Source organism: Parasteatoda tepidariorum, chromosome 7, assembly GCF_043381705.1.
Source record: "Parasteatoda tepidariorum isolate YZ-2023 chromosome 7, CAS_Ptep_4.0, whole genome shotgun sequence".
Taxonomy (NCBI): domain Eukaryota; kingdom Metazoa; phylum Arthropoda; class Arachnida; order Araneae; family Theridiidae; genus Parasteatoda; species Parasteatoda tepidariorum.
The window spans coordinates 23,546,002-23,562,882 of record NC_092210.1 but is presented as its reverse complement, the minus strand read 5'-3'; the positions used below and the strand labels follow the sequence as shown (position 1 = coordinate 23,562,882).

Below are 16,881 nucleotides of genomic sequence, written 5' to 3'. Positions count from 1 at the left end.
GATATTTTTTTAAGTCAGGCAAACATGCTTTCTCTACCTATATATATACATATCTATATGTATGTCGTTGTTAAATTTGGATATTTGTCCCTCAAAATATGGATGATATTCGCAATAAGAAAATTAAGGTCCCAAAAGTTTATTTTAGGTTGAAAGTTTGGGCTCCTTTATTTAATTTCAGTTTTCATGCATCTCGTAATGTCTCAAGAACTTTTGAAACGAATTGAAAAAATTTTATACCTAATAATAAAATTCATTTACCTAAGAATATTTTCCCGACAAAAATAGTTTTTTAAAAAAATTATTGATTATTAATAGTCGGAAAAAGTTTCAATTTAAAAATATACAAACTTTTATATAATTTTAAAGAACATTAATTTAAATGGTAAAATACAAAATTTGAACGAAATCTGTCGAATAGTTCTTGAGAAATTAAATGTTAAATATATAACTTTTTTTAAAATTGAATAATTCAGTTGTATTTAACTGATTTAATACACATTAAATTTTGTATTTTGTCATTTAAAATGACATTTGTTAAATTTTCAATTAAAAACTATTCTCTTAATAAATAAAATAATATAAAATAATTAATACATCTTAAAAATTATTTTTGACAAGGAACTATTTTTAGGTAAATGAATTTTATTATTGTGCGTAAATTTTTTTTAGTTCGTTTAAAAAATGCTCGTGGTATGGCTATATATTTCGAGAATTTGAACCATTTAAAAAAAAAGTTATGCTTTTTTTAGAAAAAGATGTGTCTGTTTTTCTAAAGTATTTTGATATAAAAGTTTTCAATTGATTATATTTAAATTTTTTTTTATTTGAATAAATATTTTCTTCTAAAAAAATTTTGATTTTATATTTAGAATTAACACGTGACTTAATAGCAGATGTATTTTTAATTGTTAGAGGGGGGCACCAAAATATTTTCAGTGCTTAGGGCCTCAAGAGGTCTTAATCCGGCCCTGTCACTCTCCCATTTACTGATCGCAGCCAGTGATGCTTGACTTCGGTGTTAGATTGGGTTAAATTATTTGGAAGAAATGAAAAAGTAAGTTAGTTCTGTCAATTTTTTTTTGCTCTTAAATACTGTCTTTTAAATAGTGTATATTTATGTATGCTAATAAATTCAATTATAATTGTGCTCATATATGAGTTAAAATAGACTTGTAATACTTAATAGTCCTGCCAAGTTTTTTTATGATCTACAATAAAAAGGACCTCAATTAATTTTTGGCTAAAATGCAGAAAGAATCCTCCATAATCATAATATTCTCGGATAATCATTTAGAATTAATTTATATTTGTATTGCAAATGTACATAGCAAGGTTTATTCTCCTTATGTTTCTTTTCATTAGTCTATAGACTATTAATACATATTCATTTTAATTTGTTTTAAAACTTAAAAAGCAGCATTAAAATAAAAATACTTAATAAAAATAAAGAAAACACAAAAAATTAAAGATTGTAATTTTTTGCAGCATATATAATAACCAGCATTGTATAGTTTTAATGCACTTTCCATAGGTTCAAATATTTATTCTTTAAACCAAAAATTCATTTCGTATTTTTGGAAACAGTGAAAACTTGATCTATCGAGATTCATATTGCGAGAAGTCCGATACCTTCAAAACATTAATAATTAATATACAAAATTTATTTGTTAATAACGAATTTAAAAAAAAATCTAGCTTCCCGCTATAGCGGCAATAAATTAGTTTGGGGAAAATCCATTTTTCTGTTATTAAAAGTAGCTAAGTTATAGGAAGGAGGACAAAATGGAAGACGTTTTTATTTATGTCTGATAAGTGGACATCATTTCACTTTACTTTCCTCTTCCAATCATGATCTTTTAAGTCATTGAAGCGTATATATGCGGATAACCACCAGCTGAATTATCTTCCTACATAAAAGATAAAAAAAATCTCCAGCCTTTTTTTTCAGCAATATTGACATTGTACTTTAAATGAATGTACAGTGCGCAAAAAAATAAATGGACCCACTGAAATAATTTTTGACCCAATGATCGGATTTTCATGTTCTAGGACTCATTCTTAATGGCCAATAGTGCAAACGATATTCTAAGTTAGGATATTCGACACAAAAACGTATATCTCATAAAACATACCTTTTTTCGACGAATTCGGATTTCTGACCCCCAAATTATAAAAACCGTAATCTGGAATTATTGTTTTAATAGTTTGTTCAGGAGCGCAGTTCAAAGTTTGAACCCATTAATGTTAGCTGTAGTTTTTGCGCATTTCACTATATTCCCAAAATTATTTTAAGCCTATTGAAAAAGGTTTGCATACAATTATAAAATCCGTTTTCTAAACATAATTTCATGCAATAAATTTAACTTTTAGCAAATATTTATTATTTTATTTGCTGATAGTCGAAAAACTTTAGAGATATAAGGTATAAAATTTTTTTCATCATTTGAAAGAATGCAATTTTAAATGGCAAAATACAAAATTTGAACAAAATCGGCCTAATAGTTCCTAAGAAAGAAAGAAATTAAAAAAACTCGTATTTTTTGAAATTTGGTCCCCTACCTCCTTAATTTTTTGTAACTTAAAATTCATAACCATAAAAGCAAAAGTAAATTTAAATTTTAGAAGAAAGAATGTTTCGCGTTGATTGTGGTAAACAATAAATTAGCTGTGTGAAAGGTTATTCATTACTGGCGCAGGCCAATATGTAAAAAGCTTCTGAAGAGAAAATAGAAATCTTAGTGAAAAGTCTGCTTTCAGTTCTGCAGAGAAAAAAAGGAATCATAAGGAGAAATTTTATAAGTCTCTGTCTCTATATATTTATTTACAATCTTTATATTAACATCCGAGTCCCCTGATTAAAATAATCCTTTTTTTTTTGTCCATAAAATTGTAGAATGCAACAATTAAAAGAAAAGAAAAAAAATCGAATTTTACAATTTAATGGGCGAAGTTCTAGAAGTTTGTATAAAACGGGGCAAGGTATCTTTAGATAGAATACGTGGTCGTAAAAAATGTACTTATAACTTTATTTTGTTATTACAGGCTACAGAAGAGAAAATTGAATTTAACCTATAAATGACTCAAACGCCAATCGATTCTTACAAAAATAACAGTTTCATATCAAAATGTTCTTTAAACGTTTCGTTAAATGTAGTAGTACATGAAATTTCAAATTTTCATTACCGAGTAATTTTTACGTTACGAGAGTAAGAAGTGAGGACATTTTTTGAAATAGGGGTGACTGCGACAACAATTTTCCTTTATTACAAAAGTAATTTTTAAACTTACAATGTGTGGTAAATTGCACCATACAGTACAAAATACATCGACAACAGAAAGAAAAAAAAATGCGATTTAAATTTACGTACATTAAAATGAATCTATACATTATGGTATCAAAATTAATGATTTTAGCTTCTTAGAAACACACTTGAAAAAAATTTTTGTGGAAAAAAAAGTAAAGTATAAAATGCGTTTTAATTTAAATATTTTGAATCTATTTGTTTGATCCCCCCCCCTTTCGGGGGAGACTTGACCCTCTGTCCGGCAAAGTCTGGCGCCATCCTCGTTTGTCTCGATAAGGAAGAAGTGGAAACAGTATACTTCTGTACAGAGAGAGCAGAGAATTGAAATGTCAATCCTGCTATGAACAATGGGCTTAAGGTATAAGTATTTATCTAAGTATTGTATATACTTTTTTCCTTAGATATTAAATAAAGGCTGGTTATTGTAGATTTTCCATAACTGTCACTGAAGCATTAATTTGAAAATTTTATCAATTGCTAATTTAATGTCTTTAAAATATACATTTTTAATTTCGTTTAAGAGAGCGGTCATCTTAGCCTTCCTACAAAGTGTATAATTCTTTGCTTCATAGGACAAATGAGAAAGTTCAATGCGTAATTGTATTGGCTTACATACTACTAAACCGTCTCCCGGAAGTGAATGTAGCTCAATTTTATTCTGTAGCATAATTTTATAATGTAGCGTTTATTACTATCCATCATGATTAACCAATATAAAACTAATTTCGAAAAGCATACTCGATTTAATTTTTCTTCTTAAGGTTCTTTTTGGCATGTAAAATGAAAAGAAAAGAATTTAAATATTTAGCTCTCATAATTTCTCAAAAATATTAAATATGACCTTTGATAATTCCTCTGAACTTCATTTAAATTTCACAGTACTCTGTTATTAATACAACACATATTTTTAACACAAATTATCAGGGAAGTCATTTTTATTAAAGAAAAAAGCAATCCCAAATTCTACTCAATTGTTTCAAAGACATTCCCTCTTTTTTTTTTTGGTTATTTACCTCTCTTTAAATTTTGCGTCGTAGTTTCTACCACTGTTTCGTTATTGTGAGTACACATCATTGGTTTATTATAAAACTCATTTATGTGTGTGTGTGTGTGTTTTTTTTTTTAATTTGATGCAGTATAGTCTCATATTCAGCTCTGGTTTCATTAAATCCTGTTTTCCATTCACTTTTATAAATTGAAAATTAACACATAAAGTTAAATGAAGTTAATAAATTAGTAGTTAAATTAATTTCAACAAAGTGCGTAGCCAAATTATTCAACAAAAAATAAGCACCTTTTAAGCACTTTTCAAGAACTCAAAAAATATTTTTAAGCACTTAAAAGAATATCAGAATTAGGCAGGGTTGGAAAGTTTTTGACAATTGACTGTTTTATCATGTTTTAACCGTCATGCAAAAAAAAACAACCTTTTGTCATTGTTTTTGACAATTGTCAAAATTGAATCATGTGAAACGAATGGCGTTTTTTGAATTGTGAAATTGTTGAATAGAACAATGTGAACTCTGCTTTTTGCATAATTCGAAGCGAAAATCAACATAGTAAAGAAAAAATCTCATTTTGAAAAAGGGAAAATTAAGTACCCAATGAAAAAGCACCTTTAAGGGCTTTTAAAAAACGAAAATAAGCACCTTTAAGCACTTTTTAAAAAAGCTACGCACCCTGTTCAACATGTTACAGTAGGATCATATTTCCCTACATTTGTAAAAAATGTAAAAATTTGTATACTCCATTTTGAAAAGACATAAAAAATCTGGAATCTAGATTCTAATCTTCATTATTGAGGAACAATACATTTTTTAAAAAAATTCTTTCAACATAAAAGAAAAAATGCATTCATTGCGCATATCAACTATGGTACTACATATATCACTACTGCTTTAAGATGCTAACAAGGTAATCCCTACTGTTTTTTAATGAAATTCATTTAATATGCATATCCTAATGTTAGCTTTAATTCGAAGGAAAAAAAAATATTTTAGGTAGAGAGCTCGATATTAAAATTTATGTAAATTAGAGAAATTTTTTTTAATATTCTTCTATTTCAGATGTGCCAAACCTTGTATCTTTAGTAAAATTTCAATTTCTTAGCTTGAGAGAAAAAAAAGCGGCTTGTTTACTAATATTTCTTCGGTTATTTTCCTTAATTAAAATTAGCTGTAAAATCAGCTGAAGAAAATTCTTACATTTATAGCAAATTTCACTTATTAGTTCTGTTCACACATCAAAACTAATTGGTGATAAAATGAAGATAAATTCAAATAGTAGAGGTCGGGAAACGTTTTTAACTTGTAGTTATTAAGAAGAAGAGATTTGAGTGCTCTAGCTAGTTGAAAACTGACCGAAATTTTAATGGCGAGATTCCACTCTAACAGACAAGAAAGCTAGTTAGTAAAAATGCTGTAAGAATCACTTATTGTTTGCTATTAATTGAAAATAAGTGTAAAGGAAAAAAAAAATAGTTTGATATTAAAACTTAGCTTTTTTCTAAAATATACCTTCATTTCAATTTTTTTTTTTACTAAATTATTTTTCTAATTCTATCAGAAATAACTAGAGACCAGAAGGAAAAAAAATTATGAAGTTTTGAAAAGACAAATATATTTCCCAAAAACAAAGACAAAATATCTACAGAGAATGTCACTAAAAACATATTCTTTTAAAGCATATAAAACACATTTCTATGGTAAATAATGCACAAAAATATCACAATTCTAAATAATATGAAATTTTCAACATACATTATAAATTTACTTGTCAGTTTCAAAATAAGGTATACATAATGTAAGAGTATAAGTACTTAAAATTGTCAAAACAAATAATACTTCATAAAATTTCTTGCATACTGTATACAAAACAATTAAGTTTAGGATCAGCAAGAGAAAAAGTTACAGAGAACAATCTTAATATTTTCTTTGAATAGTAAGGAAAAAAGTTTTTTTTAAAAAAAGATTTGTTCACAAATTTTTAACTAAAAAAGTTTAAACTAAAGTTTAATTTAAACTAAAAAAGTTATAAAATATACTGTTGAAGAATTTTTAACTTCTTAAAAATATTTAAAAGAACTTTGAACTATTATCTGATAAAAAAAGATCTATATTTCATATAAAACATTTTTTATTAAAATTTTTTTATAACATAAAATTTCGAAACATATTAAACAATAGCATTAAAAGGAAAGTTATTTTAACAAAATAAAAATAATACATACAGCCCCTTTCTGCAATAATTGTTGGATACAGAAAAATGGCATTATAGTAAATGCAAACAGATTGTAAATGTTGGTGCCATACTTCAAGTTGTGAAGATCTATTAAGTGAAGAGTGTGTGATAAACAGAAAATACTCTTTTTATAATGGCTTAGAGTGTTCTTTATTTGGTCTTGGCAATTTATGAAACCAGAGTAACAAATTGCAAAATGATTTTATGGGTTAGCTTTGGTAAAATGATAATTTTATCGAAGATTTTTTGGTAAAATGATTTTCGTAACACACGAGATTTTATGGAAATTATACACATTTTACGGACAAGATGGATTGTAGGAGCATTACAATAAGGTTTAATTTCCCCCCTTAAAGCACATGAAATAGAATTCCTAGAAAATGAAGAACCCCCGTAACAGCCACTTATGGACCAGGGGAGTCGTTGAAGTTGGGGGTTACCAATCCTAGTCTGATAGAGCAAAAAGAATATACAATGCGTCCCCCATTTAACCAGCTAAAATTGGGTCTAACCATTCATAGTCTTTAACCGTTCATAGTCTGTAATCCTTTATAGTCTGCAACTCTGTAACCCTTTATAGGGCCATTTTTTGCTCTGTTAAAATAATTTGAGGATTGAAATTGTTTTATAAAAATTAATTCATTTAGCTTATTACCTAAAATTAATTTGATTAAGACCATTTCTCTTTTAGAGAGGGAGGAATTTCTCAAAATTTTACCTACAGAGAAAAATTGGCCATAAACTCGACCTTCTGTGATAAACAACCAAATTTATAAACTCTGTGTTTATAACTGTAAATATACTTGATGAAAAATGATCAAACGCACAATGGAAATTACCTCCTCTTGATCCGATGGTACTCTTTCCTGTTACCCACATTTATGTAAACAAAGCGGTTCATTTTTTTTATTTACTTTATTTTTTTAAGCTATATGTATAAATTATAGGTGAGAAAACAGCTTCCCACCTACTTTTTAAAATTAATCTGATAGAAAGTATACTTCCCATAACCTTATAAAGGGTTAAAGCCAATGTCTGCAAATAACTACTCAACTATTAACAATTAATCCATAAGTGTAGGGAATGTAGGACAATAGTCCTTGATCTTTAATATCCCGTGGCGTGCAAAGTGTTTGGATGCCTAAGCTAATCTCTTTGATTAGAATTTATGTCAAATGTCCCTGATAAGCAGAGCGTAAGGGAGAAAAACCCACTTAAAAAAAACACAGGAAGAAAAATATAAATCCATATTTTACATTTCTATTTATATAAGTATAAATTAATTCTAAGGTGAAAAATTTACACTTTCAAATAAAATAATGAATTTTTTTCTTTCTTGAATGCAAAAAATATTAAAATTGCAATGATCTATAATTCATTATTAAGTTTCCCTTACCTAAAATTCAAACAATTTTATTCTTCGTGAAATAGTTTGATCAAGCTACCTGCTAAAAAGTTTCAGCTAAAGAGTAATAAGTTTTATTTCTTAAGCATCTCAGGTGGTTGAATGGATGTTCACTGTGGCTAGATGCCTGAGCCAACATTCTCCTTAGTCCAATCTTAGTATGCTACCAAGGCCTAACTTAAAGGGGGGGGGAGGAAACTGTTGAGTAAAATTTTAGTAAAAATTTTTAATAAGAAGTAGTGGTTTTAAAATAATTTTTTAAAAGAAACAGCAGAAAATTACAATTTTAAATAAAGGTTTTTAAAAAATTCTCATAATATTGAAAACTTGTGTTTTGAGAAAGTAGCCCACAATAAATTTTGTCAAACCTGTGACCTGTCTAGTACGCCACTGTCCTCAACACAAAGTATATTAAAAAATTAGAAAGCTAATCTCTAAAGGCAGTTAAGTTACATATATTTTACTTCTGCTACACTCAGTCATTAAACAATTTTATGAAAACTAATATTGTTTTCTTAGGTAAGTATACAGATATTCAAACAAATAAATATCTATAAGAATAAATAAAATGTATAAAATAGGTGTAAAAATATTTTCAATGAAAGAGATTAATGACCAGATTGGAAAAAGAGATTTATACGTTGAAGAATACGATAATAAATAGCCAATATAGTTGGTAAATATATGCTATGCTAATAAATATAAATGAAAAAGAATAATATGAGCAAAGACAAAAAATATAAAATAATCCACGGTATAAATTCATTACATAAAAAAGTTTTGTTTCTGAAACAGAAGAATGTAAAATATGCCATGGATATAAAATAACACTAATGATAAAAATTTGAAATAATATAAAAATAAATGGATAAAATACTGCCTTATTTATATTATATATCATATATCTCACCAGGTTAAAAAGCACTCGGGTTAAAAAAAAAGTAATTGAATATACTTGAAATGAAGAGTAACAGTTGGTAGATATACAAAAGATTTTTATACATTATGTATTTGTTACAAATGCAAAAATAAATCTAATAAATTATATATTTAGATATAGAGCTCTAATGATAAAAATTTAGATTATTAGAAAATAATTTTATGAAATACAGCTGAATGGATAGCGTATATTTCATCATGTTAAATAGCAGATTTCACCATGCATAACAAATTCAATCATAATTCATATGTTTAAAGAAGGAAAAATTTTATTTTAATGCAAGGATCTGATGATAAAAATTTAGAATATCATATAACTAATTTTATATAATACTGTTTAGTGAATACTATATATCTAACTGTAATACAAAATATTTGTAAACGTTATATATTTGTTTCAAAATCAAGCATGAATCTAATAAATTATATATTTTTATTTATAGCACTAATAACGAAATTTTAGAATATTGTAAAATAATTTTATAAAAAACAGCTGAATGAATAGCATATATGAAATCTAACTTATTCCATTCGATCATGTTAAATAACATAGATTTCACAATGCATGTGTAACAAATTCAAACACAATTTATATATTTAAACAAGCAAAATTTATATTATTATGTATGACTTGGATGATAAAAACTTAGAATATCATAAAATTAATTTGATAAAATACTGCTTAGTGAATACTATATATCTCGCCACTTTAAATAGGCACTCAGGATCAAAAATTTTAATAAATATACTTGAAATAAATATAATCAATTGTAATGGAAAATAATGGTGAACCTTCTGTATTTTATACAAATTCAAGCATACTTTATATTTTTATAAACAGATCAAATGACAAAAAATTGGAATATTATTATATAATTTCGTAAAATACTGCAGAATGAATAGTATACATGGTTCTTCAAAATTCATAGGCAAAAATTTAAGGATTGACAGAAAATATTTACAAGCCACTTTCACAATATAATGCACAAGTGGAGAACAAGCAGCGAACCATTAGGAGGTATATATTACAGTCACATGAAAGAATGAAACACCAAACAAGTGGTACTAAATTAATTTTAATGACAGAGTGTCTGGCACAATTACAGAAACTGCTCAAAGGAGCATTATTTTAAGCATTATATCTGTGACATAGCTGGTGGTGCATGTAATTAAATTTATCCAAATTAATTTAGTACCTCCTCTATCCATTTAGTGTTGTTATGCTCCTTCAAGGGAGAGTTTATCCAAATTAATTTAGTACCTCCTCTTTAAGTGTTGTTAATCTCTTTCAAGGGAGAGTTTATCCAAATTAATTTAGTACCTCCTCTATCCATTTAGTGTTGTTATGCTCTTTCAAGGGAGAGTAGAGCATTAAATTGCTCATAGGAGCAGTATTGCAAGCATTATATCTGTGACATATATGGTGGTGCAGGAAATTTAATTTATCCAAATTAGTTTAGTACCTCCTCTATCCGGTTAGTGTTATACTCTTTCATGGGAGAGTAACGGATACCCGCTAGTGGTGCACTGCTTGCCTTCCTCCACACATTGCATGGTAAAAATTGCTTGTTCAGAAATTTTTACCAATGAATTTCGAAACATCCAGTTAATCGCACGTTATTAGATAGACATTCAGTTGGACGTACTAGAAATGAAGAACAAATCAAATGATGCATAAAATGCAATTTAACATTTTGAAGATAACACACTTTCAAATTTTATGATCAGCTTTTCTAATAAAAATTTAGATCATCATAAAAATTATTTGATAATATACCGCTAATTGAACATCATATATTTTCTCATGTGAAATATGTGTTGATAATAATAAGTATCCCTGAACACAAAACTGAATTTAAGAATTTTTTTTAAAATGATAACACAAAAAATTTAAAAATAATATAATATGCAGAGTGCATAAGGTATCGCAGATAAACAGGCACATTGGTAAAATGTGTATATAAATAGTACATTCATTACAGAAATATTAAGGTGCAGTAAGTATTGACAATAGGAACAATTTGATCCTTAAAATTTATTATATTTACAAACATGAAACAATGTAAATACGAAATATAGTTATTGAAAACCTTCTTTACCATCGAAGAAGAAAATGCTTTTACAGGAAAATGTACAATTTTTATTAAATATAATTTCATAAAAATATGTAAATTTCATACTACAATGTTTATAATAAAAATTTTTAAGCTTTTTTAATAGTTAACATTTCTTTAAGTATTAATTGAACTATTAAAAATATAAAAATCTCCATGTTTATGTATTTTTTGTTAAGATAAAAAAAAANAAAAAAAAAAAAAAAAAAAAAAAAAAAAAAAACAGTTTTACAAGTAACAGAAAATTGTTATAAGTATTAGTAGCAAAGCTAGTTCCAATATTATATCATATTTAATTTCAGTGTAAATGACAAAAAAACTTCTTAAGTCTTTTTTTTTTAAAGTTAAGATACTTAAGTATTATTTTTTAAGTTTTAATATATTTTACAATATAAGGATATCTCATTTCTGTGATTTCCAATTTAGATTTTCATAACCAAATAATCTTTATAAAAATTTAAATGTAACTGTTGCACACTGTATTTAATTTATTAAAAGTATACTTATTCCGCAATTTTTATTTTTGTAATTTTTTACTTTTATTACTTTATTTAAATTTTTTTCAATCTTGTTGCTTTTTATTTTAACAAGCTAGGTTGGTTATTTAATATGTTATAGCACCAATATTAATGTGTGAACACACAAAAGAATTATAGTGTTAAATCAGAATTATATTATAATTAGAATTAAAGTGGGATACTGTGTTAATAACCCCATTTCTGTCAAACTTTTATTCACAAAAATTTCAATAGGATTATTGCAATGCTCTAGTTTGGTTATTTCAGTTGCAATAGCACCAAATATATTAGCAACTTGTGAGTGCATGTTAAAATTACTTTAGCACTTAAATGGGAATTACAAATTACTAACCTGAAGAAAACAGTAACAGGTAAATAATAATTAATAACCCTAACTTAGTTTTATGGTTTAATTAATACAGGTAGCTTTATATTATTAGGAATTATTTTCACAGTATATAGATAGAAATTGATAAATACATATTAAGAAAATAATTACTTTAATGCAAAAAATGTGTCAAAAATATTGTTGCAGGTTGAATAAGTAAAAGTGAAGTTCTTTTTATTTCTGATTAGAACTATGCAGAATATAGATAAATATATTAACACATAAACATTGTAGTCAAATTTAATACAGTTATTAAAAAAAATTTATAAATAAAAAAAACAGATTATTATATTAATTTCTTCATAACTTTATTTAACAAACATTAAGAAAAATTTGGACTACTTAAGTTATACGTAAAAGTTAACTAAAATGAGTATTGTCAGTTAATTTTTTGAATAACAAAAATAGTTTTTAGAAAAACTACTTAGACACTTAAATGACTTGTATTCACAATCTTCTATAGAGTTCCTAAAAAAAGCTTCTTAATTTTTTTTTAACAAATTCTATAAGTAGTAATTATTATAAAAAAACTAAAAATATATTTCATACATGTCAGAATATTGAAAAACAGTTTTAGCTTTAGATCATTAAACAAAGATTTCTAACATATAAAAATTTTAAGAGAGTGTAAAAATACATAGATTTAGTCTATAGTTTTTCTTTTACACAAAAAGAGCTTACAAGTATCTATATGATACATAGTGTACAAAAATTGTTTTAGTAAAAAATAAAACTTTTCAGATCTATACAATTTGTTAATTTTCAAGAGGAGTAAAAAAATACAATTTATAGTAAGTCAAGATAAACTAAAAAATGAGTATAGTTAAGATAAATAACACGAAATACAACAGCTGCAAACAAATATGTAGACAATGGATTATAACATATTAGATCAATGTCCGAATATCTTAAGCTTTATATACAATAATGTAATTAGGTTTAAAATATTAAAGCCACTTTGGATATTATTAAAGCCTTTCTAAAATAAGACTTTATAGTTCTTATACATACATATAAAAAGTACACATACTTTTAATAGAAAAATAAACAAATCACTCATACAAACAATGTTAATGTATATATGCACTAGTTTTAAAAAATAATTTTTCATCAAATGTTTATAAACTATGCCTTTAAAACTAAATTAGTGAAATAGCGAAACAGCTAAATTCCAACATCAATATTACCAGCATTTTTGGTGAATAACTTCAACTAAGTTCAAAGTTTTTAAATCTGCTTCAGAACAAACTTTCATTTATGTTATTTTGGATTAATGCAACTTTATTTAATTTTTAATCTTTCAAAGTCAAGCCATAAGTAAAATTCAATATCTTATTTCCAGATTTTATTTCGTTAAAAAAATTTATGCAAATAGATGTTGAAAGGGCAAAATATTTACATAGCAATAGTAGTAATTACTGATATTCGGACGAATGGAGAGTGGTATTAATTCCTTTTTTTTAAAAAAAAAATTTTCTAATATAAGGATTGAAAAGAAGATTGAATAAGTAAATTTGTTTTAAAGTATTTTGGTAAAGTTATTACTCTAATCATGAAATTTCGCTACTTATTGTATTTTCCAAAATATGTATTTTATTAATTGAAGCCATAAAGAAAGAAATGGATTAATTAATACTTCATACTTTTCATTAGTCCTTTGGAAAAACACAATCAAGCATTATAAGATCAAATTAATCCAGAATAATGCTAATAGAATACAAGGAAATTCGCAAAGGAATAATTTTTTTAAATTTTCAATCAGTTTTTTTTTTAAAAGTGTTAATTGTTTTTTTCGTTAACAATTACCTCCTTCATAATTCTTTAAAATCAATTTTAGTACGATAATTTTGATATACACTAATAATGAATTTCTTTTTTTAAAAAATGTCATAATGCAAATAAAAACTAAAATTCTTGCAGTTAATTTGTTGCGACTTTTGCAAATTTTGTAGAAAGATTTTAAATTAAATTGTACTGAATGCGTATTGCTATGTATGTATTACATTTTTTAACATTCTACCATTCAAAATCTAGATTAAGATTATCAATTGAAAATTGAATAAAAAAAAATTTTTTTTTTTAATGTTAAACGCTGAAAATTTGTTGATCACACAGATGTAATATCTTTTAATTTGAGAAAATAAATATATATACTTAACTGATTTTCTTTTAAAAAATGAAATTAAGTATAATTAGTTAACAAGGAATGATTTAACTACATATAATAAAAAAATTACATTATAGTGAACGACTAAACTTTAACAAATCTTTTATGAGTAGAAATAAAAGGAATAATAACTTTTACAAAGAATAAAGGTACGAGATATCACAGAAAGATGTACCATATTCATATGAATTGATGAAATATAGTTTCATATTGAGACGGCACACTGAAAATAAATGCTTCTTTTCAGTTTACAGGACACAATAACATTAGTGTTTAGAGTATAAACATTGAGTTTGCAAACATAAACATCATTCATAATGTATAAACAAAATCTACTACTTGTTAAGGAAAGTTTAGAAAACTGTTTCAAAGTTAGCAGCTAAAATACTATTACAACAGACCAATTTCCATAATTGGTTTCTGTTTCTGACCAATTATCAAAATTTGGCTTCAGTTTCAAGCCAATTTTTAAAATTGGGTTTCAAACCACCATTTGTTCATAAAAATCTGGCTCATCTTCCTGCTCAGCTTCTTCACCTTCTTCATCCAACTGGAAAAAAAAAGTGATGTGAAACATACATTTTAAGTAAAATATTTAAAAACATCACCTGTTTGCGTAATTTTGCACAAGTTAGAAAGTTATGGTAATAAGCCTAAAAAATTAACAAATATCTGCCGACGACTCAACAGATAAAAGTCACTCTCAAAAATAGCATGAAATGGGTGAAATAATTTTGTATTTAGTAATTAAAGAGCTTAGTGAAAGAATGTTATAAATAACAATATTTTTTTAAAAAAAGAAAGATTTCTCGAGGAAAAGCTTGATTTAGTCTTATTTAACTATACAACATTAATTTTTATTGCAGAGTCATTAAAATTGAGATAAACTTACAAAGAGGCAAATCTGAGTATTTTTAAATTTGAAGAAGGTTCCAAGTGCATTTGGCAACAAACAGCTGAGCTGATGAGTAATCTAAAAAAGCTTCTCTTAAAATAGAAAATTTAAAACAGAAAAATTGCACAAATGCAATAGGAAATCGGCTAATAGAGAGACCTTTTAAATTTTGATCATTATTTCTTCTTTCTAAGCTTCCGTTCACCTAACATCTCCTTCTTTTCAAGATTTTTTTTAGCCATAGGAAACTTCATTTTGTTGCATTTCTTGGTTATCTTTTTAATCAAATCAGCTGGAGCTTTGAGAAATCAGATGAAATAAATTGTTACTTTTATAGCTGTTTTTATTCACTTACTCTAATCCTTATTACTGGCCAATTTTTATGAAGTATTATAATGATGGTTAGATATAAAATTCAAATAAAAAAAGAGCTAATGCCAGTAGATAACTTTAATGAATTTCCTTTATGTGATAATGTTAATTATCACAAGTTTATTCTCCCCTTAATATAATTATGTTTCTTTTAATTTTTCACTTTTGTTTTTTAATATTTGCTTTAACTTNTTTTAATATTTGCTTTAACTTTGTTTTTTTTTTTTTTGCTTTAATTTTGTTTTCTTAATTTGCTCTACTTTTATCATCTTAACTTTTAATTTCTTGTTCACGGATCCCTGCTCTTAACTTCATTTAATGTTCAGTTTACATTTAATTCATTTCATCAATTTACATTGTACATGTTTATTTACTACATTTTTTTTAATTATTAACTTTTATAGATTTATTGTATTTTATAATTTTTTTATGCAATTGTAATTTATTTATATTATCAATTAGTGTTTTTTTCCTTTTTCGATCATGCACTCCCCTCATGTGATATTTCCCAATCTTATTTTTTGCACGTGCGGTAATCTGATATGCGCTGCACCCATCATCTTGGACCCCTCTTCCTAACACCTGCGTGGGAGGATTTTGGACCCTTTTTTTGGTTGCAGCTGCATCCCATGGTCAACCGTGAGAATTAGATAGATATATAGGTTTTTTATGTCTTGTCCCCTTCACCGCGTGACTTTTTTCCTTTTTCTCACACAGCTGTGTACTTTTAATTGCGAACCGGACGGTAATCGTCATTTTTAACCTTTAGCCTTTTTGACCTCGCTTCCCCGTTCACACCAGGGTGTCGCGACCCCCTTCGACCACGTGTTGTCCTTTACTTGCTCCTTCTATCGGCCAATGGTTTCTTGAGGGGTTGAATTTTGAACAACCCTTATTTTTTTTCATTGGTCTACTTTTAAGTTGTCCTACCCCTCGTTTCCCTCATTGGCTTTTCAAGGGTGACGCCCGAGCTTACATAAGGTGATGCATGACGGAAAAAAAGAAATTCTCGCTCTTATCTCAATATGTGATTGAATTTTTTGAATGACAAGATTTTGATCTGGTGATGTAAAAAAATGTTGGAAATACTTTGCGAAAAATATGATTTTTTGTTTGTGATAGTGAGTTTACAAAGGCTATGTTATAGTGTTTGTGTCGATGTATAACACCGATTCAAAATAATAAACAGATTTATTTTTACAAGTGACCAGCCTCATGTATCTTCATATTATCACCTTACAATTTAGTTGTCTCAACGCCATGTTGGGGTGAGTAGTCATTGTTTTTTTTAGTTAGCACAGATGATTATCAATCTCACAAGAATGTGTTTTCTTTTAAATATTTCTATATGCAATTCTCCTTATCATTTATATTAATGGTTTTTGTTTATCTGCTTATTTTTCTAAATTTTTGACCCAATGGACCTATTGGGTTATTTCGGAGTTCAACAATGCTGAACCACCACTATTTGGCCTTTTATTTAACGCGATTTAATGTATAATTTTTTTCCTTACCATATTCATTCAAGTATTATT

General features: G+C 26.4%; 1 protein-coding gene and 1 long non-coding RNA gene across 5 annotated transcripts in view; both read right to left on the bottom strand.

Annotated features, from left to right (window-relative positions):
- Positions 1–5,902: 5,902 nt before the first annotated feature.
- LOC139425996 (uncharacterized) lies at positions 5,903–11,177 on the bottom strand. Its single transcript, XR_011637229.1, has 2 exons — positions 10,214–11,177; positions 5,903–10,153 (listed from the first exon to the last, which is right to left on the bottom strand). It is a non-coding gene; the product is annotated as an uncharacterized lncRNA (long non-coding RNA).
- Positions 11,178–13,695: 2,518 nt separating this feature from the next.
- Positions 13,696–16,881, bottom strand: part of LOC107447835 (band 3 anion transport protein) — a 102,421-nt gene continuing 99,235 nt past the window's right edge. For all 4 annotated transcript variants that reach the window (XM_071183180.1, XM_043041229.2, XM_043041230.2 and 1 more), the window contains one exon: positions 13,696–14,629. In XM_071183180.1, coding sequence (XP_071039281.1) covers positions 14,561–14,629 — 69 coding nt within the window. In that variant the 3' untranslated portion in view covers positions 13,696–14,560. The remainder of the gene's footprint in view (positions 14,630–16,881) is intronic.